At 39.3% G+C, this 19080-nt stretch overlaps 2 protein-coding genes across 2 annotated transcripts; both read left to right on the plus strand.

The window, feature by feature from the left end:
- Nucleotides 1-2324: 2324 nt before the first annotated feature.
- Nucleotides 2325-3677, plus strand: LOC136216148 (stemmadenine O-acetyltransferase-like). The gene has a single exon (XM_066002971.1). It carries the CDS (start codon nt 2325-2327, stop codon nt 3675-3677), a length of 1353 nt encoding a protein of 450 aa, XP_065859043.1.
- Nucleotides 3678-8299: 4622 nt separating this feature from the next.
- On the plus strand, nt 8300-9862 carry LOC136217756 (GRAS family protein RAD1-like). The gene has a single exon (XM_066004407.1). The coding sequence runs from the start codon at nt 8300-8302 to the stop codon at nt 9860-9862; it is 1563 nt and encodes a 520-aa protein (XP_065860479.1).
- The last annotated feature ends 9218 nt before the right edge of the window (nt 9863-19080 follow it).

Raw genomic sequence — 19080 nt, forward strand, 5'->3', positions numbered from 1 at the left:
CCTGAGCTTGTTCTTAATGATCTTGATAAAATCAATCGGCGTTTCCTTTGGGGGGACTCTACGGAGGGGAAAAAGATCCACCTTGTTCCTTGGAAGGAGGTTTGTCAACCTAAAAACATGGGAGGCCTGGGGATAAGACAAGCTAACAAAGTGTTATTAATGAAGCTTCTGTGGAGAATGTGGCAAATCCCCTCTTCTCTTTGGGTTTGCTTTCTATGTGGGAAATATAGAAAAGATAGGATTTTTGGGGGTCCTAAGGAGAGAGTTGTCAATTGTTCTTTTCTTTGGAAAGGCCTCAGTACTTTGTTTTCAGAGTTTTGCTCTGGGATAGGTTGGGCAATGGGAAGTCTATCAGCTTCTGGAATGACGTCTGGATTGATGGTAAATCTCTTTTAGAGGTGTGTAATTCCCTACCGCCTGATAATATCTGTAATTGGAAGATTGCTGATGTGGTGGATTCTGAGGGGGATTGGATTTGGTCTAAATTTGACTCTTTTTTCAGTCTGGATACGCTCCTGAGGATTAGAGGGGTTAAGATAAGTAACAAGGAGGAAGATAGGGATAGTCATTGTTGGGCGTTGACAAATAATGGGGCTTATACCTGTAAGTCTGCCTTTGAGGCCTTCAATCAAAATGGGGCGGGTCCTCACTCTGAAGACTGGAAGCTTATTTGGGCTTTAAAAGTTCCTTACCGTATCAGGAGCTTTCTGTGGCTTGGTGTTAAGGATAGGTTGCTTACTAATTCAGATAGAAATAGACGGCATCTGGTGGATTCTGGTGCTTGTAGCAGATGCAGAGGGCATGTTGAAACAATATGCCATGCTCTTAGGGATTGTACTAGGAGTAAAGAGGTGTGGATGAAAGTTCTCCCTCACCACCTGCTTTCTACTTTCTTGGCCTACTCTGATCTAGAATGGTTTGCAGATGGAGTTAGTGGGAAGTTGTTGGCTGACCTAGAGCATGGTGATATTTTCTTTGCTATTGTCTGTCACCAGATTTGGAATTGGAGGAACGAGGAGATTTTTGGAAGGAAAACTGTTATTATTCCTAATTTGGGTGAGTTCTTCTCGAAAAAATTATTTAATATTATTGATAGCTTCAAAGGAGATTCGCTTGCTAGGTCTACCCAGAAGAAGTCTGTTCACCTCCTTGGCTGGTGTAGGCCTAGGGAAGGGGTGGTGAAATTAAATACGGATGGTTCTTGCCTTAAGGGGAGGTGTTCTGAGAGATGATGGGGGTGCTTGGTTGTCTGGGTTTGTTCAGAATCTGGGCTTGGGATCGTCATTTTCGGCTGAGCTTTGGGGGATTTTTTCTGGCCTTAGACTGGCCAAGAGTCTGGGTTTGAAGAAGTTGCTTGTACAATCTGACAACCTCGAGGCTATCAAAATGATCTCCGATAATAAAGCTATTTGTTTAAATAGCCAAAATATTTAATCAAAGGTATTAGAAGGTTTTGCTCTTCCTTTGACCTCATCAATTTCAGCCATGTCTTCAGAGAGCAGAACCGGGTAGCGGATCGTTTGGCGGCTGCTGTTCATGAGAGGATGTTGGGCGTCACAACCTTCTCTTCTCCTCGTGATTATTTATCTTCTCTTCTTTTGGAAGATGTAGTGGGGGTTAGCTTCCCTAGGCTAATCCCAGGTTAGGCTTTTGGGTTTTGTTTTTTCTTTCCTGTTTCTACCAAAAAAAAAAAAATCCTATAGTAGCACTACCATAGAGATATTTCAACACATGTATTGCAACATCCATTTGGAGCTGAGTTGGATTTTATAAGAATTGACTCGGTTATTGAGTTACATGTCTGGTCTAGTGAATCCCAAATACATAGCAAAGTAAGGGATTTTCATTACGATATCGTCACCTACGGAGAAAGGACTAGATGCAACTGTTGCATTTTGTAACCCAGCCTCTTTTAACATATCTTGCACATGGTTATGTTGAGATAAAACTAACCCTTCCTGTGATCTAGTTGACTCAATACCTAAAAAATACTTGGCAATACCGAGATTACTTTTTGCTTAGACTTTCTACCCCAAGGACCCACTGCGGACCGGGTGGGCATGTGATTTGATTTTAGTTAGCATAGTTTCCTTCTTTTGTTTTCAGGATTTTTTTTCCAAATCCAAACATATTCCTTTTCTTTGTTTCTGAACATTGACATTATCAAATTGTCAAAAACAATAAGCACCTTAACATACAAACAAATAGCAGAATATATATGTCCACAAATACTAAACTTCATATCCTCAGATTCATTACTATTTAACCACAAAACAACTCCAAATTAAGCTTTTCCCTTCTTCAAAATCTGAAATCTAGTGAAAATGGATCAAATAAACGTTTCAATCACATCAAGAGAGACAATTAAACCATCATCTCCAACCCCTCTAAACCTTAAACATTTCAAACTTTCCCTCCTAGACCAGCTCTCTCCTGCAGCATATGTTCCTATGATCATTTACTATGCACCAACACCTGATAGTTCAGACATCAAAATCCAAAAAAGAGTTCATCTCCTGAAGAAATCCTTATCAGAAACATTGACAGAATTCTATCCATTAGCAGGAAGAGTGAAAGAGAATTCATTCATCGATTGCAACGATGACGGTGTCGATTTCATTGAAGCCAGAGTGAATTTCCCCCTTTCTAGAATCATACAGCAACCTGAAGCTGAAATTATTGATCAGTTCTTGCCTCAGGAATATCATGTTCCTTCGAATTCGTCGCCAATAGTGTTGCAATCTCAAGTTGCTGTTCAAGTTAACATTTTTAGCTGTGGAGGGATTGCAATTGGTACATGTATTTCTCACAAGCTTGTTGATGGAATCACATTTACTTGCTTCATGAACATGTGGGCTTCCAAGGCTAGAACAGCCTCAGGAAAGCACTTTTCGCCTTTTTTCATCGGACCACATCTTTTTCCTGCAAAGGATTTGTCTGCTGCACTGCCTGTACTTAACATACCTCAGGCGAAGAATGTTACCAAGAGATTCGTGTTTGATATGCAAAAGATTGCGTTTTTACGAGAAAGGGTACTCGAAAATTCGTGTGTTACTCGTCCTAGTCGTGTTGAATTAGTGTCAGCATTGATCTGGAAATGTGCTGTTGATGCATCCAGAACAAAGTCAGCAGGTTCTAAAACCAAAACAAGTACATCTTTCCTGACACAGACTGTTAATTTACGTGCGAAGATGGATCCGCCTTTGCCAGAGTCTGCGGCTGGGAATCTTCTTTGGCTAGCAATGGCACAGGAACCGAATGAGGGGGCGGAAATTGGAGAGTTTGTGTGTCAAGTGCAGAAGGGTTTGGAGAAATTTGATAGTGAATATGTGAGGAAAATTCAAGGTGAAGATGGGTTTTTAGTGTTGAGTGAGACTTTGAAACAAATAGGAGAACTTGTTTCAAAAGATGTGGAGATATATAGGTGTACTAGTTTAAGAAAATCTCAGGTTTATGAAGCTGATTTTGGGTGGGGAAAGCCTGTTTGGGTGAGTAGTGCAGGTTTGACATTTAAGAATGTTGTTTTTTTGATTGAGTCTAGAGATGGCAATAGAATTGAAGCTTGGGTGACCTTAGATGAACACGAAATGGCGATTTTCGAGCGAAATCAGGAGCTTCTTTCATTTGATTCTACTGTCCAAGATGCTTCCTTTTTACAGCTTAATTCTCGTCTTTAGCTGCTGCCTAAACGGACACGAAACGTGAAAACGCTAGTGAAGAAGCGTTTCAGTGCAACATTGGCTGCTGCTGCTGCTCAAAATCATATGTATAATGGCATAATAAGATTGTTTCTTGTTCAGTATTTAGTTTCAGTTCCAATGTAATTGAAGAAAATGATATATTTGGAATCAAAACTCTGAGCTTGACAACTACATTTGTAGCATATGATTCTTGGGGACATCATTCTTAATTAATGATTAATCTTATGTGGAGATTATAAGACTAATTAACAATTGTTGTCACTTTTCTTGTTAGAACAATGTGAAAGAGACATCTTGATTGTAAAAAGTTGCTTAAAGTCACGTTTTGATCTCTTTAAAGTGATATATTAACCCTTAAACTACTTAAAATATGACCTTTTGACTCTTGAACTTGCTTAAACTAATCTATTAACACTTGAACTTGCTTAAAGCGTGATTTTGGCTCCTTAAACTTGATTAAAGTCATCTATTGGCTCCTGAACTTGTTTAGCGTGATACACACTTTAACTCGTCCGAATCTCCACTTTGATTTAATCATCCCACTCTAAGCAAGTTCAAAGAATTAATAAAACATCTCCAAAATTCAGGACCAACCAGATTATTTACCGAGTTAGAGACTGCTTGTTGTATTAAGCCTATAAAAGAAAATGGAAGGTACTTACTACTTAGGCTAGCTCCAAGCATATTGATCTTGATTTTAAGAACCTTTTCTTGTACTTGTCCACCTAAAAAACAGAACTCCCCTTTCTATAAGCTCCGAGGAGTGAGTCACTTTTTGAATTTGAGCAATTGGAGTTATAGTTAAATTAATGTAATTAAGCTTCTAATTGCCAAAGTTGTGGATACTATTAATGCCAAACTAATCTTCAAACTATGCAATCAAGGGGATCAAATTTTAGTTGAACCCAAGAACAAGAATGAAGAATGTTTTTAGTGAAATGAGCAGACTTTGTTGGATAAAAACTGACATTAACTTTATTTAGCTCAATTTGTGAGATAAGTTGACTTAGAGCATATCAGGTTACAATGAGGTCCAAACTAGAAACCACTTAGTTCAGTTCTGCCCTGCAGGCTTCAACTAAAGGACATGTGAAAAGAATTTTTAGGACGTGTTTGTTTCCAAAATTGTGAAAAAATAAGGTAGAATGCAAACAAATCATAGAACAAAATGATTCCAACATTATAAAAAAGGACAAATTGATGCTTGTAAAGACTCCGTTTAGCAAACCAAGGCTTCATGATGTATGTAGTAGTAGTATAGGCTATCACTAGGGTGGTAATTATTGGGTGACTGTGTGTTTGTATTGGTGTCGTGCCGAGTCAATTATCGAATTTGCAGCCTGCAATCCGAACTGAGGACGGGTTTTTGGAGTTAGCTCATCCTTGCGGTGTTAGGTTTCATAGACACACCTTACATCAAAATTAAGTCATAACCGGCAGACTTCTTAACCAAGTCTCTGCCTAGTACTTACGTGAATCTTGTGTTGTGCAAGCTTGAAATGGGTTTTAATGTTAAAGTTATTTCACTTGTTTTCAATTGTATTAGTTAAGTGATAATCGAGTATCTAGACTTACTACTGAGTGGCCGAAATTCCTGGACGTCTTTTGAGTTTGAACCTGTAAAACAGAGCAAGAAGTCGGAGAGGGGCCGGAGTCCGACGAACCCACGCTGATGCAGTCAGTAGGTGCAAAAAGGGTTTGAGGAGTAAGGACTAGCTATGAGACCATAACTTTAACATAACCTTTGATGTGACCGGACCGAACCTTTCCTGTTCTAGGAGTCGCTTTTGTATTAGGACTCCTATTAGTAGTCTCACTTAGAGAAAAGTTTTTGATAGGTCCCAGTCAAAGCTCAAAAGAAATTCTAAGAAAATAAAAAAATGTTCTGCTCAAGGTGAGAACAATAACCACCAATTTTTTATTGATAGTTCGCTCCCCTGTTACTAACAAAAGAAGAGTTTAAATAGAATTCTAAATAACAACTTTTCCTAATCTGTAGAAAGATAATACCTGCGATTTAGCCAACTAAGGATAATACCTACAATTTAGCTAACTATACTATTGAATTCAAAAAAGCATAAGGTGTTCTAGTTAGACCAGTTCTTTACAAATTTCACTTTAGTCCTCATACTTAGAATAATGCTGCACTTGGACTCAAATGGAGATAACAGGCTTATCAGTTTTTCATGATACCGAGTCTTTGACCCAGCGGCATTGGGGTTTCCTTTGTCGGAGATTAATATAAGATTTATGATTGGGCCTTAACTATCACTTCGACTTCGAGCTTTTAGTTCAAACGGTTCCATGACGTTCCTTAATATGGAAAATGTTCCATGGAAGTGGCAGATTTGGAGGTGTAACGATCCGGTCTGGAGTGGGTAATAAGGAGCGCCCTTAAGGGATGTCGATGGGGCAGGAATGAACTGAATTCCTACGTCGTAAATGGAGAGAGAGTGATTAAGGCTTATTAGTAAGATGAGAATCCAATACATGTAGACGCGTGTTGGATTTGTGTAGGGTGATGTTGGGGTGTATCAAAATTGTGACCTCAAACTATGAGAATTACAATTAATTCCTGGCCTCTTATCTGTTATTGTTATGGTTGCAGACAAATTGATGGCATAGTGAGTTTTGTCCATATTAATTTGATAAAAGCTAATATGAGAATGTCTTTTCATATGTGTAGTGTAGCGAGGAAGGGAACATATATAGTTGTAGGGGGAACATATATAGTTTGTATATTAAAATATCATAAGCCGACTCCATTGTATCTGTGGTACCAAATAATCCATCCATTACATTCTAAAACTTTTATGTTTGTTTTATAAAAAAAATAAAAATGTATTTTTGGGGACATAAAAGCATATCTGGATATCTGAATTCCCTTGTAATATGTTATTTGGCATGATCAGAAATATAGCTTTGCTTATTTCTCAGCACACTAAGAGGATATGCTCACAACAATAAGCTTTTCACCTTGTCTTATGATGTTCAACTTATCTCATTCCTCTCTGCTCTATAATATGAATGGTTAAATGTGTTAGGGAGATAGAAAACTAATAAAAGAAAAAAAAAATTAATAAGTAAAGAGATTATATAACCGTCTGTTACAATACCATATAAATATTGTCCCCTTCGTTCCAAATCTAACCTTTTAACCTCACAGCTTTAAAACATGTATACATGTATTAGAAATCTACTTTACTAATAAGTTTCTGTCACTCTCTATCCATTTCTGATGTGGAATTCAGTTAGGTCAAGCCTTCTATCCCGGCGCCATCCGTCCAGACCGGATCATTACAGATGATTAAATAGTGAAATAAGAAAAAAGAACGGTTAGAGAAAAAAGGAACAGTTAGAGAAGGGGACGGAGTCCGGCATCCCCGCTCTAATGATTAAATCAGTGATACTGAGAAGTTGGAACTTGGAAGTAATTGACAAGGGAATTTGTTGTGTGTACCTTGAGGTGTTGTGTTTAGTATTTATAGCAGTCTCAAAGGGTATCCTATGTTTTAGTAGGTATCCACATGTTAGAACCTTAATGGTATACTCATTTTAGGTACCTTTGGGACCACCCGCTCCTTCCATAAGTTCCGGCGAGAAACAAGGGAAAGTAGAGAGTGCACTTGAACTTTATGTTATAATTGGGACGCGTGCATTGGCAGTTATGCTTTTTGAGAAAACAACCCTTATTGGTTCACGCATGCTTCTTTCACAATTCTTTTTCTGTGATAGTATGATATCACAGCTTATCAGAGCTGGCTCGCCACATATGATGTGTTGATTGTGGGACGAACTAAGTTGAAGTTGGTGGACATGTAATGAATGGGTCGTGAAGAGGTTGTGCCGCAATGAATCTAAAGAATATAGCAATGGGGGAGTGACTGAGCTATATTTATAAGATGTTTTTCATACATGTAGACGCGTTTTAAAACCATAAGTCCAACTAATAGGACTCGTTGAAACCAATATCTACATTTTATAAGACCAAGTTGTTATAGTTGGTATCAGAACCGATTTTCCACGTATGATTTGTTGGTTCAGAAACCAATAAAAAATAATAGATCAGCAGAAGAGAAATTGATTATACAGGCATTACTTCAAATGGGGCATTCAAGCAGCCTCTGTCAGTCGTTTTGTCTCATAATTTTACTCTGAAAGTAACATGTTTTAACCTATTAATACATTGGATCAATCAGAAATAGACTTCATTAATTATCTTATCCTTTAGGGTAGATTTAGATAAACTTAAGGTAAAAAAAGAATGATTTGAAGTTGACACAATTAGGATCAATATTGCAGAAAAACAATGTGAACATAAACTTACCACCAAAGCTGGAATATTTAGGACAGACATGAAATTCCAAAATCTGTGGAACTTTTGGTACAGGAATTTATTTGATTGCTCTATGCAACCTCTCGAGCCGACACAATGCACTTCTTGTCTTTTTCTGATACCTTAGCCTAGGAATCAACTCCAAACAAGAACACCTTTGTGTCTTTATATACATTCTTTGCTTCATCATCCAAAAGTTCAGAGCTTCATTGAAACATCTTTAGAAATAATAATCATAATAATAAAGGAGGAGACTTGAGAAATGACTCCATTTCTGGTCAATGATTTCCCCATTGATGAAAGCAGCCTTGATTTAAGTCTTTCAGCTATGGCTAATTACTACCCCTACCCTTACTTGCCAACAATTTTAGAGAACAATGATTGCATCTGTTTCGTTCCGTTTGAAGACGAAACGAGAGAGCATAAGCGGATCAAGCGAACGCTAAGTTTCGCTGAATCCACAGGAAGTAATGGGAGTATTTATAGTGGTGGAAGTGGAAGTGGAAGTGGGAGTATGAGTCGTGACTCGAGCTATGGCAGCCTGAATAGCTTGCCAAAGCTGCATTTTCGGGATCATATATGGACTTATACGCAAAGATATCTAGCTGCCGAAGCTATTGAGGAGGCAGCCGAAGCTATGGCAGCAGCAAATTGTGATGATATTCGGGGCGGGGACAAAGATGGACATGCTGATGGAATGAGGCTTGTGCAGCTTTTAATTGCTTGTGCTGAAGCTGTGGCTTGTAGAGACAAGACACATGCTTCGGCGTTATTGTCTGAGCTTCGTTCGAGTGTTTTGGTGTTTGGTTCTTCCTTTCAGAGGGTTGCGTCGTGCTTTGTTCAAGGGCTCGCGGACAGACTGTCGCTGGTTCAACCACTAGGGACAGTAGGATTCGTCGTGCCGATGATGAACATAATGGATGTTGCCTCGGATAAAAAGGAGGAAGCTTTACGCCTTGTTTACGAAATTTGTCCACATATTCAATTTGGTCATTTCTTGGCTAACTTGTCAATATTGGAAGCCTTTGAGGGAGAGAGTTTTGTCCATGTTGTGGACTTAGGTATGACCCTAGGTTTGCCTCATGGACACCAATGGCGCCACCTGATCGAAAGCCTCGCAAGTCGCCCTGGGAAGCCGCCTAGTCGCCTTCGAATTACGGGTGTAGGCCTTCGTGTCGGTAGGTTCCGAACCATCGGTGATGAGCTGATGGAATATGCAAAAGACTTTGGTATCAATCTCGAATTTTCGGTAGTAGAAAGCAACTTGGAAAACCTGAAACTTACCGATATCAACAAGTCGGACGGCGAAATTGTTGTCGTAAACAGCATACTTCAGCTACATTGTGTAGTTAAAGAAAGCAGGGGAGCTCTGAATTCGGTTCTCCGAATCATTCACTCACTTTCGCCGAAACTACTTGTATTAGTGGAGCAGGATTCTAGCCACAACGGTCCATTCTTTCTAGGGAGATTTATGGAAGCACTCCATTACTATTCAGCTATATTTGATTCCTTGGATGCTATGCTGCCAAGGTATGACACGAGGCGCGCAAAGATGGAGCAGTTTTACTTCGCGGAGGAAATCAAGAACATTGTGAGCTGTGAAGGGCCTGCAAGAGTGGAAAGGCATGAGAAAGTGGAGCAGTGGAGGAGGAGAATGAGCCGTGCGGGGTTTCAGGCCGTACCAGTGAAGATGATGAGTCAGGCTAAAAAATGGCTTGAGAAGAACAAGGTTTGTGATGGATATACAGTTGTGGAAGAAAAGGGTTGTTTGGTGCTTGGTTGGAAATCAAAGCCTATTATAGCAACATCTTGCTGGAAATGTTGAGTTATGCCAAACATTTACTTATTATGATTGAAGTTTGAATAAAATTGGCTATGGTCAATGTCATGTACAAATGCTTGTGTTTTGAAGTGCAAAAGGTTGATTCTTTGCACTTGGTTAAAATAAATTGACTTGTTTTGAGTCTGGTTTTTAAGTTGTTCTTTCTGGTTATAAACAGATGAAATAAAAGTTGTGAATTTGATGTTTTATGTGAAAAAGGATTGGATTCAGGTTGAATATATTAGCAAACATTTATTCATTCTTTATTTGTCCAATTTGGAATTGCAACTTTTTCACTCTCAACTCATATAGATTTTGCCCAAAAGGAAAACGATGAAGTTTCATTGAGTCCACCTCCTTGAATACTTTATAAGAAAAATCAATTTGAACATAAGTAAATCTTAAAAAAAAATGGCTGACTGTATTTATGACACATAAACAAAAAAAGACTACAAACCTGTCACGTGCCAAATCTGTCTACAAATTTAGATAACGGATAGTATAGATAATAAAACTTATGAGATGAGACTTTACTTATCTAGTGAAAACAAATATCAATAACTGATAACGAACCAAACTAAATATATAAATAAATAAGTTCCCATCTATGGAGACATCCGCCTTCCTTCACAAATGACGTATGCCCGACTCTCCTATCCTTAGTGGATGAGGGTGGATTGCTTAAGCCAGTTCCGACTACTGGCCCAAAGGGTGGCGGAGATCTAACACTAGGGTAGTCCCTGTCCCATATAGTGTTCTTTATACCAACTCCGCCTCTTCCATCAACATACGTTGATATGTCCCATTCGACACTCCATGCCGAAGCCTTCTCATAGATTTTGCTAATGCTTGGGGTTGAGTATGCCTATGGCTAAACTCCCCTCCCCCTTTACATCCTTCCCCCACTTAGAGGATCAACGTCCTCGTTGATTGAGCTCGTCTCCTCTTGCAAGAGATTCACTTCCTACTCGAATGCTACTGAGGTTCCACCAAGCTATCGACGTTCTTGTTTCCAACTGATCTCCGTTCGCACTTAAACTCTACTTGAGTTTCCACGTTGTTCGCATGTGACTAGAGATGGTTTCAACTTCGACCACCATTATGTTGTTTCTGTAATCTACAACTTGAACGTCTTCGACTGAAGAACTTTTCTTGCGCTACAACTGTAAAACATAGGTTTTCCACCAAATTAACCACATTTGAGAGTATAAACACCCCACCAAACACTATTTTATTAGTTTATATGGGCGAAATCAGGTCTCCCATATCCCATTTCACTATAATTGGGTTCTTGAAGTCATTAAACTTATAAGAACCACCACTTTGAGTTCAAGCCTTTCAATACTGTTACAATTTGGTTTTAAACTTATTTGGAACTCCTTTTTCGGATCTTTCAAAGCCACTACCTTTGGGTTCTGGTTGTTGATCTACGTTCATGTCTCGTGTTCGTCAGCCTACCACACACAACAAAATGGAAAAGCACTTAAAAGTTAACTTCTGAAAAGTTTTAAAAGTCTTTCTCCCTTAAAGTGCAATTTGTTTCTTTTGTTTTACGTGTTTTGTGTTTATTTTGGGTTTTCAGATCAAGAAGGAAATCTGCTGCCTATAAAGGGTCACCAATCGGTGATGTAATCACTGATCAGCGTCCTTATCACCGCTCGGACACCTCGTGTCAGATCAATGACAAATGACAGACAAACAGAATTTTGTCTTGAGTCGGGCAGTTTTAAGTTTTGCTTATTTCGGAAAATTTACATTTTATTGTATATTTGCATGTGTTTAATATAGTATGGAGATGGAATAAAACCAAATAAGGGGTAAAAGGGTATTTTAGTCTGTTTCAAGATATTAAACCGATTAGAACGAATAGCTTGGGTGTGGATTAAATTGCATGCTGATTTGATTAGACAAATGTTGAAACACATTTCCACATGATTTTGATTTGACAAAATTATTTAAGTTAATCCATGATTAAGGGACAATTAAATTTAAGTGCTTTGATTTAATTGTACTAATATGTTTGTTCAATGTTGAGTATAAATATAAATACAAATAGAAATAAAAAGTAAGACAGGACGAAGTCAGCATAAGATCACAGCACAAGCTGAGTAGAGTGGAACTCAGCATAAAAAGAAGATAAGTTATCTTCAGAACAGAAGCTTAAAAATCAAGCTAATCAACGAAGCTGAGTGGAACGGAACTCAGTATTAAAAATAGAGAAGTCTTCTTGAGAATTATGTCTTGCAAAACGAAGCTGACCATGGAAGCTGAGTAAAAGAGAACTCAGTATATGAATTGACAACAATTAAAGACAACGACTATCAAAGACAAGCTGAGTGATCTTCAGGACAGCATGAAGGATCCGTTTGCTAAAAGACAAGATCCGACAACTGTCTGCACTAATCCAGAACCTTGGAATTACGCAAAAGCCAATTTCGAGAGGCATGGGTCAACTGTTCGTTAGCTAAAAGACAAACTGGCACAAGAAGACGAAACCTGCAAGAAGAAGACAAGCCTGGCGACTGTGGAAATTCAGACGACAGGATTGGCCTGCCGTCTAAAATTTTATTAGTATTTTAATAAAAGACAAATCTACGTGTTCATTATCAGATCCTTTAAAAGTTAAAGTCACGAACCAAACTCTAAAGATGTGGCATGTTGTGAGCCCGTATGCCGTCTAAAATTTGATATATTTCCGAATATTAAAACTCCGGTGGCGACTCTGAAATAATTAAGCTAATCCAAAAACATGACAAATAAGTTAGTAAATATAAAGAACGCATACACCGGAAGGGACAAGCTAAGCATCGTCCTTAAAAACCAAGGTTAGTGGTTCTAAACCAAGAAAAGGTTATATGGCGACCCGCATCCATTTTAATGATCTTATTAAGCAATTTAATCCTTCTTGTTTTTCTCTTCTTGAAACCAAGGTTAGTGGTTCTAAAGCATATGAGGTGGTTAAAAAGTTTAAGAATTGGAATTGTGTCAGATCGGAGGCGATTGGTCGGGCAGGGGGGATTTGGCTTTTTTGGAAGCCAGGTCGTGTTAATATTGATATTATCAGTATAGATAATCAATTCATTCATAGTAAGGTGTGTTATCCTGGCAATAAACCTTTTTTGTTACCTTTGTCTATGCCGATCCTATTTTGACTAACCGGAAAAGGCTTTGGGAGATCTTATACTCTATTAGTACAAGCATGGTGGATGCTTGGATGGTTGCTGGGGACTTTAATGATATTGCCCTGATGAGTGATCAGAAAGGGAGAGGTAATCATTATGTCAACCGGTGCCTTAACCATAAGCAGAATATGGATTTATGCGGACTGTCTGACCTGGGAGCTGCTGGCCACAAGTTTACTTGGAAAAGGAATAGCGTGTTTGTTCGGTTGGACAAAATGTACGTGAATGTTGCGGCTATTTGTAGATTTCCCGAGGTGAACGTGCTGAATCTCCCGTTCCGTCATTCTGACCATTGTCCTATCCTCGTCAATCTGGTTAAATGTCGGCCTAAAGGGAATAGACCTTTTAGGTACCTTGTTGCCTGGGAATCTCATCCTGAGTTTAGGAATTTTGTTAAAGATAATTGGCAGCCTCATTCTAATGTTCTCCTCGCCGCGGAGGGGTTTAGGAAGAATGTGGTGGGATGGAATAAAAACATCTTTGGCCATATTATCAGACGGAAAAGTAAACTTTTAAGAAGAATTGAGGGCATTCAACGCTGTTTGGAGATCCGTTTTGATCACAGTCTGAGTTGTCAGCTTAGATCCCTCCAGAACGAGCTGGAAGCTGTTCTTAGACAGGAAGAGCTTCTTTGGTTCCAGAAATCTAGGAAGGCTTGGATTAAGGACGGAGACCGGAATACCAGGTTTTTCCACCTCTCGACTATTGTTAGGAGGCAGAGGAATTGGATCGATGCTATTAAAGATTCCAATGGAGACTGGGTCTATGAGGATGAAGAGATTCGTCGCCTGGCCCTTGACTTCTACAAAGTGCTTTTTAAAGAGGACGAGGTGGATCTGGATAAAGCCCTCGCTGGGATTTCTTTTCCTAGGTTGGAGGAGGATGCTATTAAAGAAGCTTTCCATCCTATCGACCAGAAAGAAATTGATCTGGCGTTCTCTAGTATTGGAGCCACGAAAGCTCCGGGGATCGATGGTATTCCTGCCAGTTTTTACCACAAACACTGGGACACTGTGAAGGAAGGCATCTACAGTTTTGTTAAAGGTGTTTTCAGCGGCTCTAATGATATTAGACTGGTGAATAAAACCCTCCTGGTCCTGATCCCAAAAGTTGAAAAACCTTCCTCCTTTTTGCAGATGAGGCCGATTAGTCTTTGCAATGTGTTATACAAAGCTATCACTAAGATTGTGGCTAATAGGATCCGGCGTATTCTTCCTGAGATTATAGGCCAGAACCAAGGCAGCTTTGTCCCTGGCAGGCAAATGATGGACAATGTGGTTATCGCCCAGGAAATGGTTCATTCCATGAAAATGAAGAAGCGTAAGAAAGGGTTTGTGGCGCTCAAGCTGGATCTGGAGAAAGCTTATGACCGTTTAAACTGGAGTTTTCTTCTGGATAGTTTGAAGAAAGCTGGTATCCCGAAGAGCTGGAGGAAATTGATTGAGGATTGCATTTCCTCTCCTGTTTTCCAGGTTATGATCAATGGAGATATGTCTGATGAGTTCTCTCCCTCCAGGGGAATCCGTCAAGGAGATCCCATGAGCCCCTTCCTTTTTGTTATTGCTATGGAAAGATTGTCGCACCTGATCCATGAGGCTGTGAGCAAGGGGATTCTCCATCCTGTGTCCATCAACAAATTTTGCCCTCCTATTACCCATTTGTTCTTCGCTGATGATGTGATGCTCTTCGTGGAAGGGAATGAGGAGCAAATTAGTGTGGTAATGGATATCCTTAATTGTTTCTGTGCTGCTTCTGGCCAGAAGATTAATATCCAAAAGTCTCGGATGCTTTGCTCTAAAAACATGGATAGAGGCATTTGTAGAAGCCTGAGTGATCTTTCTGGCATTCCCCTTACTCACTCTTTGGGTAAGTATCTTGGGGTCCCTCTCCATAGCAACAGAGTCTCCAAAGCCTCCTTTAAAGAAACTTTGGACAAAACCAATGGTTTGTGTGCTAGTTGGAAAGCTAATTCTCTTTCCCTAGCAGGCCGTCTAACTTTAATCCAATCTGTCAATTGCGCAGCTCCTAATCATATCATGCAAGCCTGTAGACTGCCTGAGCCGGTCCTCAACGAGCTTGACAAAATCAACCGGTGTTTCCTTTGGGGAGAGTCTGGAGAAGGGAAAAAGATTCACCTTGTCCCTTGGAAGGAGGTCTGCCAACCGAAAAGCAGGGGGGGTCTTGGTATAAGACAAGCTAAGGACAATAATAAAGTCCTTTTAATGAAGCTTCTTTGGAGAATGTGGCAATGCCCATCCTCTCTTTGGGTTCGTCTTCTCTGTGGCAAGTATCGGAAAGACAAAATCTTTGGTGGCCCTAAGGAGAGAGTTGTCAGTTGTTCCTTCCTTTGGAAAGGGCTTAGCGCTATGTTTGCAGAGTTCTGCTTGGGGGTTGGTCTGGAGTTGGGTAATGGTAAGTCCATCAGCTTCTGGTATGATACATGGATTGGTGACAAACCGCTTGTTGAGGTGTGTAGATCCCCCCCGCCTAGTAACATCCGTAACTGGAGAATTGCCGATGTGGTGGACTCTGAGGGAGACTAGATCTGGTCAAAGTTTGATACATTCTTTAGCCTGGAGACTCTCCTTAGAATTAGAGGAGTTAAGATTAGTAATCATGAGGAAGATAAGGATAGACATTGCTGGGCCCTGACTATCAATGGTGCTTATTCTTGCAAATCAGCCTTTGAAGCTTTTACCCCTAACAGGGCCGATCCTCTTTCAGATACGTGGAAATCCATTTGGGCGCTTAAAATCCCTTACCGTATTAGGAGTTTCCTGTGGCTGGGAGTCAAGAACAGGTTGCTTACTAATTCGGATCGACACAGACGGCACTTGGCGGATTCTGGAGCTTGCAGTAGATGCAGAGGCCATGATGAAACTTTGTGTCATGCTCTGAGGGATTGCTCTAAGAGTAAAGAGGTGTGGAAGAAAATTATCCCTCTCCACATTCTTCCTTCCTTCATGGCCCACTCTGAGTATAACTGGTTCTTTGATGGTGTTAGTGGGAAATTATTGGCTAACATGGAGCATGGTGACATTTTCTTTGCTATCATCTGTCACCAAATTTGGAAGTGGAGGAACGAGGAGATTTTTGCTGATAAAACTGTCTTTATTCCTGACTTACTGGATTTCTTCTCGAAAAAACTCTCTATTATTACTGAGAGCTTCAAAGGGGATCCACTTGCCAGGTCTACGCAGAAAAGAGAGGTCCACCTCGTTGGATGGAGCAAGCCAGGAGAAGGGGTGGTGAAGCTGAATACGGATGGCTCCTGCCTTAGCAATGACAAGATTGCTTCTGGAGGAGTTCTTCGTGATGCGGGTGGCGCTTGGCTGTCTGGGTTTACCCAGAACCTGGGGATGGGTTCTTCCTTTTCGGTGGAACTGTGGGGTATTCTTTCGGGTATCAAGCTTGCCATTAGCCTGGGTGTAAAGAGGTTATCTGTGGAGTCTGATAACATGGAGGCAATCAACAGGATTTCAAATAACCAGGCTATTTGTCTTAACAGCCAAAATCTTATCAAAGCTATTTTAAGGCTTCGCCCTTCCTTTGAGTTCTTAAAGTTCAGCCACATTTATAGGGAACAGAACCGGGTTGCGGATCGCTTGGCGGCAGCTGGGCATGAGGGGATGTTAGGTGTCTCTACCCTTTCTGATCCTCCCATCTTTCTTTCGTCTCTTCTTTTAGAGGATAGAATTGGGGTTAGCCTTCCTAGGCTGATCTCGGGTTAGTTTTCTTTGTTTGTTCGTTTTCTTTTCCTGTTCCTACCAAAAAAAAAAAAAGGTTATATTAGTTCCTAACCCCCCCATTGGAACTAATCACACGGGACCAACAACAATAAGATCTGATTGGGTTCTAATTGATCGAGTCCGGCGTCGTAGTTAAATCCGAAAGACGAGTTCCAATGTCCAGCGGCTAACGTTTATTGTTTTGCAGGTTTAATAGATTTATTTTATAGGACTAGAACTGATGTAATAGGGCTCTTGCGCCATTTGTATCGTGATGTAATATATTTTATCATTTCAGTATTTATTTATCACTTTCGAACGTAAACCGATATTTAAATGAAATTTGATTAGAATATAAATAGTATTTTAATAAAAGACAAATCTACGTGTTCATTAATCAGATCCTTTAAAAGTTAAAGTCACGAACCAAACTCCAAAGATGTGGCATGTTGTGAGCCCGTATGCCGTCTAAAATTTGATATATTTCCGAATATTAAAACTCCGGTGGCGACTCTGAAATAATTAAGCTAATCCAAAAACATGACAAATGAGTTAGTAAATATAAAGAACGCATACACCGGAAGGGACAAGCTAAGCATCGTCCTTAAAAACGTAAGTGACGATGTCATGTAAAAACAGAATTCCATTTACCAACATAAAACCTTCTTAAAATAAGATAATCGGGTTACACGGCTGCTCACAATAAGGTCTATAAAGATTTTTTTGAAACAAAACTATAAAACCGGATCATACGTCCACATATTCTCTTTTCCAGGTGGTGGTTCCAACTTTATAAGTGCTGCGTCTGATATCAAAAATATTAACTCTAAATTTTTTTCAAAGATAGCAATTTCAAAATCTGATTGATTCGATTTCTCCGTTTTAATATCTTTTATCAAGTGGGTTACTAAACCCAGCCCTAAATTTATACTTCTAGCCCCTGGAATATACCATACTACCCTTTGAACTAAATTTTAAAAAACCTAAAACCTCTCAAGACCCCTATACGATTTTTGCTCAAATCCGGACAAATTACTGAACCGAATCATGGATGGTGACAGAATTCGTAAAGGAAAAGATAAAATGGTAAGATTTACCGCTTATTTCGTTGATTTGTAGCTCGAATTGAATCTGTTGGTTTATTGAAAAAAATCGTCGGAATCGCAGTCGGGCGTATGAACATCACGCCCAATATGCGGTTCGGGCGTATGAGTATCACGCCCGACCAGTGGTGCGGGCGTGATAGCCACATGCCCGAACCAGTGGTAGGGCGTGATACTCATACGCCCGAACCACTGATAGGGCGTGATGCTCATACGCCCGCCCAGTGGTTCGGGCGTGATTCCCTTACGCCCGCCTAGTGGTTCGGGCGTGATTCTCTTACGCCCCACGCTGTTTTTGTATAAAAAAAAATATTATTTAAAATTTTAGTATTAATTTAGTAGTATTTATTTTAGTACAATGTATTATAATTTTATTAATTTAGTGTAATTTATTTATTTTAGTATAATATATTATAATTTTATTAATTTAGTGTAATTTATTATTATAATTAGTATTAATTTAGTATTAATTTAGTATTATTTTAGTATAATTTTATATAAATTGAGTATAACTTTAGTATAATTTAGTATAAATTGAGTACAATTTTAGTATAATTTATTATAATTTTATTAATTTAGTGTAATTTATTATTATCATTTGTATTAATTTAGTAGTATTTTAGTATAATTTACATTGTTTACAATTTTATTAATTTAGTGTAATTTTTTTTGTAGACGGAGCGGCCTACTAGGGGTGGGAAATCCATCCCGTCATCTGCTCGTCGTCTAGATATGGACGACGAGGATGATACACCACGGCATACGAGATTGCGTGGTATAGATATATCTGGTCGTAGGCGGAGAGGGGCTGCGACGGAGCAGGTGAGGAGAGGGCCGATTGCGGATCAGCCCGATATTCATGAATCAGAGGGGACGACTGATTTTGAGGACTACCTGGATGTGGCAGCCCGGGTAGTGCGACAGTCTGCAGTTGCACATGATCGCGAGGTTGAGGAGAGCGATGAGCAGCCGACCCCGGGGAGACAGCCGACCCAGCGCGTAGGAGGTCGTTTTGCGAGTACAAGTATTTTTTATAATTTTAGTTATATTTATAACTTTAGTATAACTTTAGTAATTTTAGTATATTTATAATTTTAGTATAATTTTAGTATATTTTATAATTTTAGTAAAATTTTAGTATATTTATAATTTTAGTATATTTATAATTTTATATAAATTGAGTATAACTTTAGTATAATTTAGTATAA

Source organism: Euphorbia lathyris, chromosome 1, assembly GCF_963576675.1.
Source record: "Euphorbia lathyris chromosome 1, ddEupLath1.1, whole genome shotgun sequence".
Taxonomy (NCBI): domain Eukaryota; kingdom Viridiplantae; phylum Streptophyta; class Magnoliopsida; order Malpighiales; family Euphorbiaceae; genus Euphorbia; species Euphorbia lathyris.

Excerpts from the sequence above, each read along its gene's own strand:
- LOC136217756 (XM_066004407.1), top strand. The coding sequence starts at position 8,300 with ATGACTCCATTTCTGGTCAATGATTTCCCCATTGATGAAAGCAGCCTT.
- LOC136216148 (XM_066002971.1), top strand. The coding sequence starts at position 2,325 with ATGGATCAAATAAACGTTTCAATCACATCAAGAGAGACAATTAAACCA.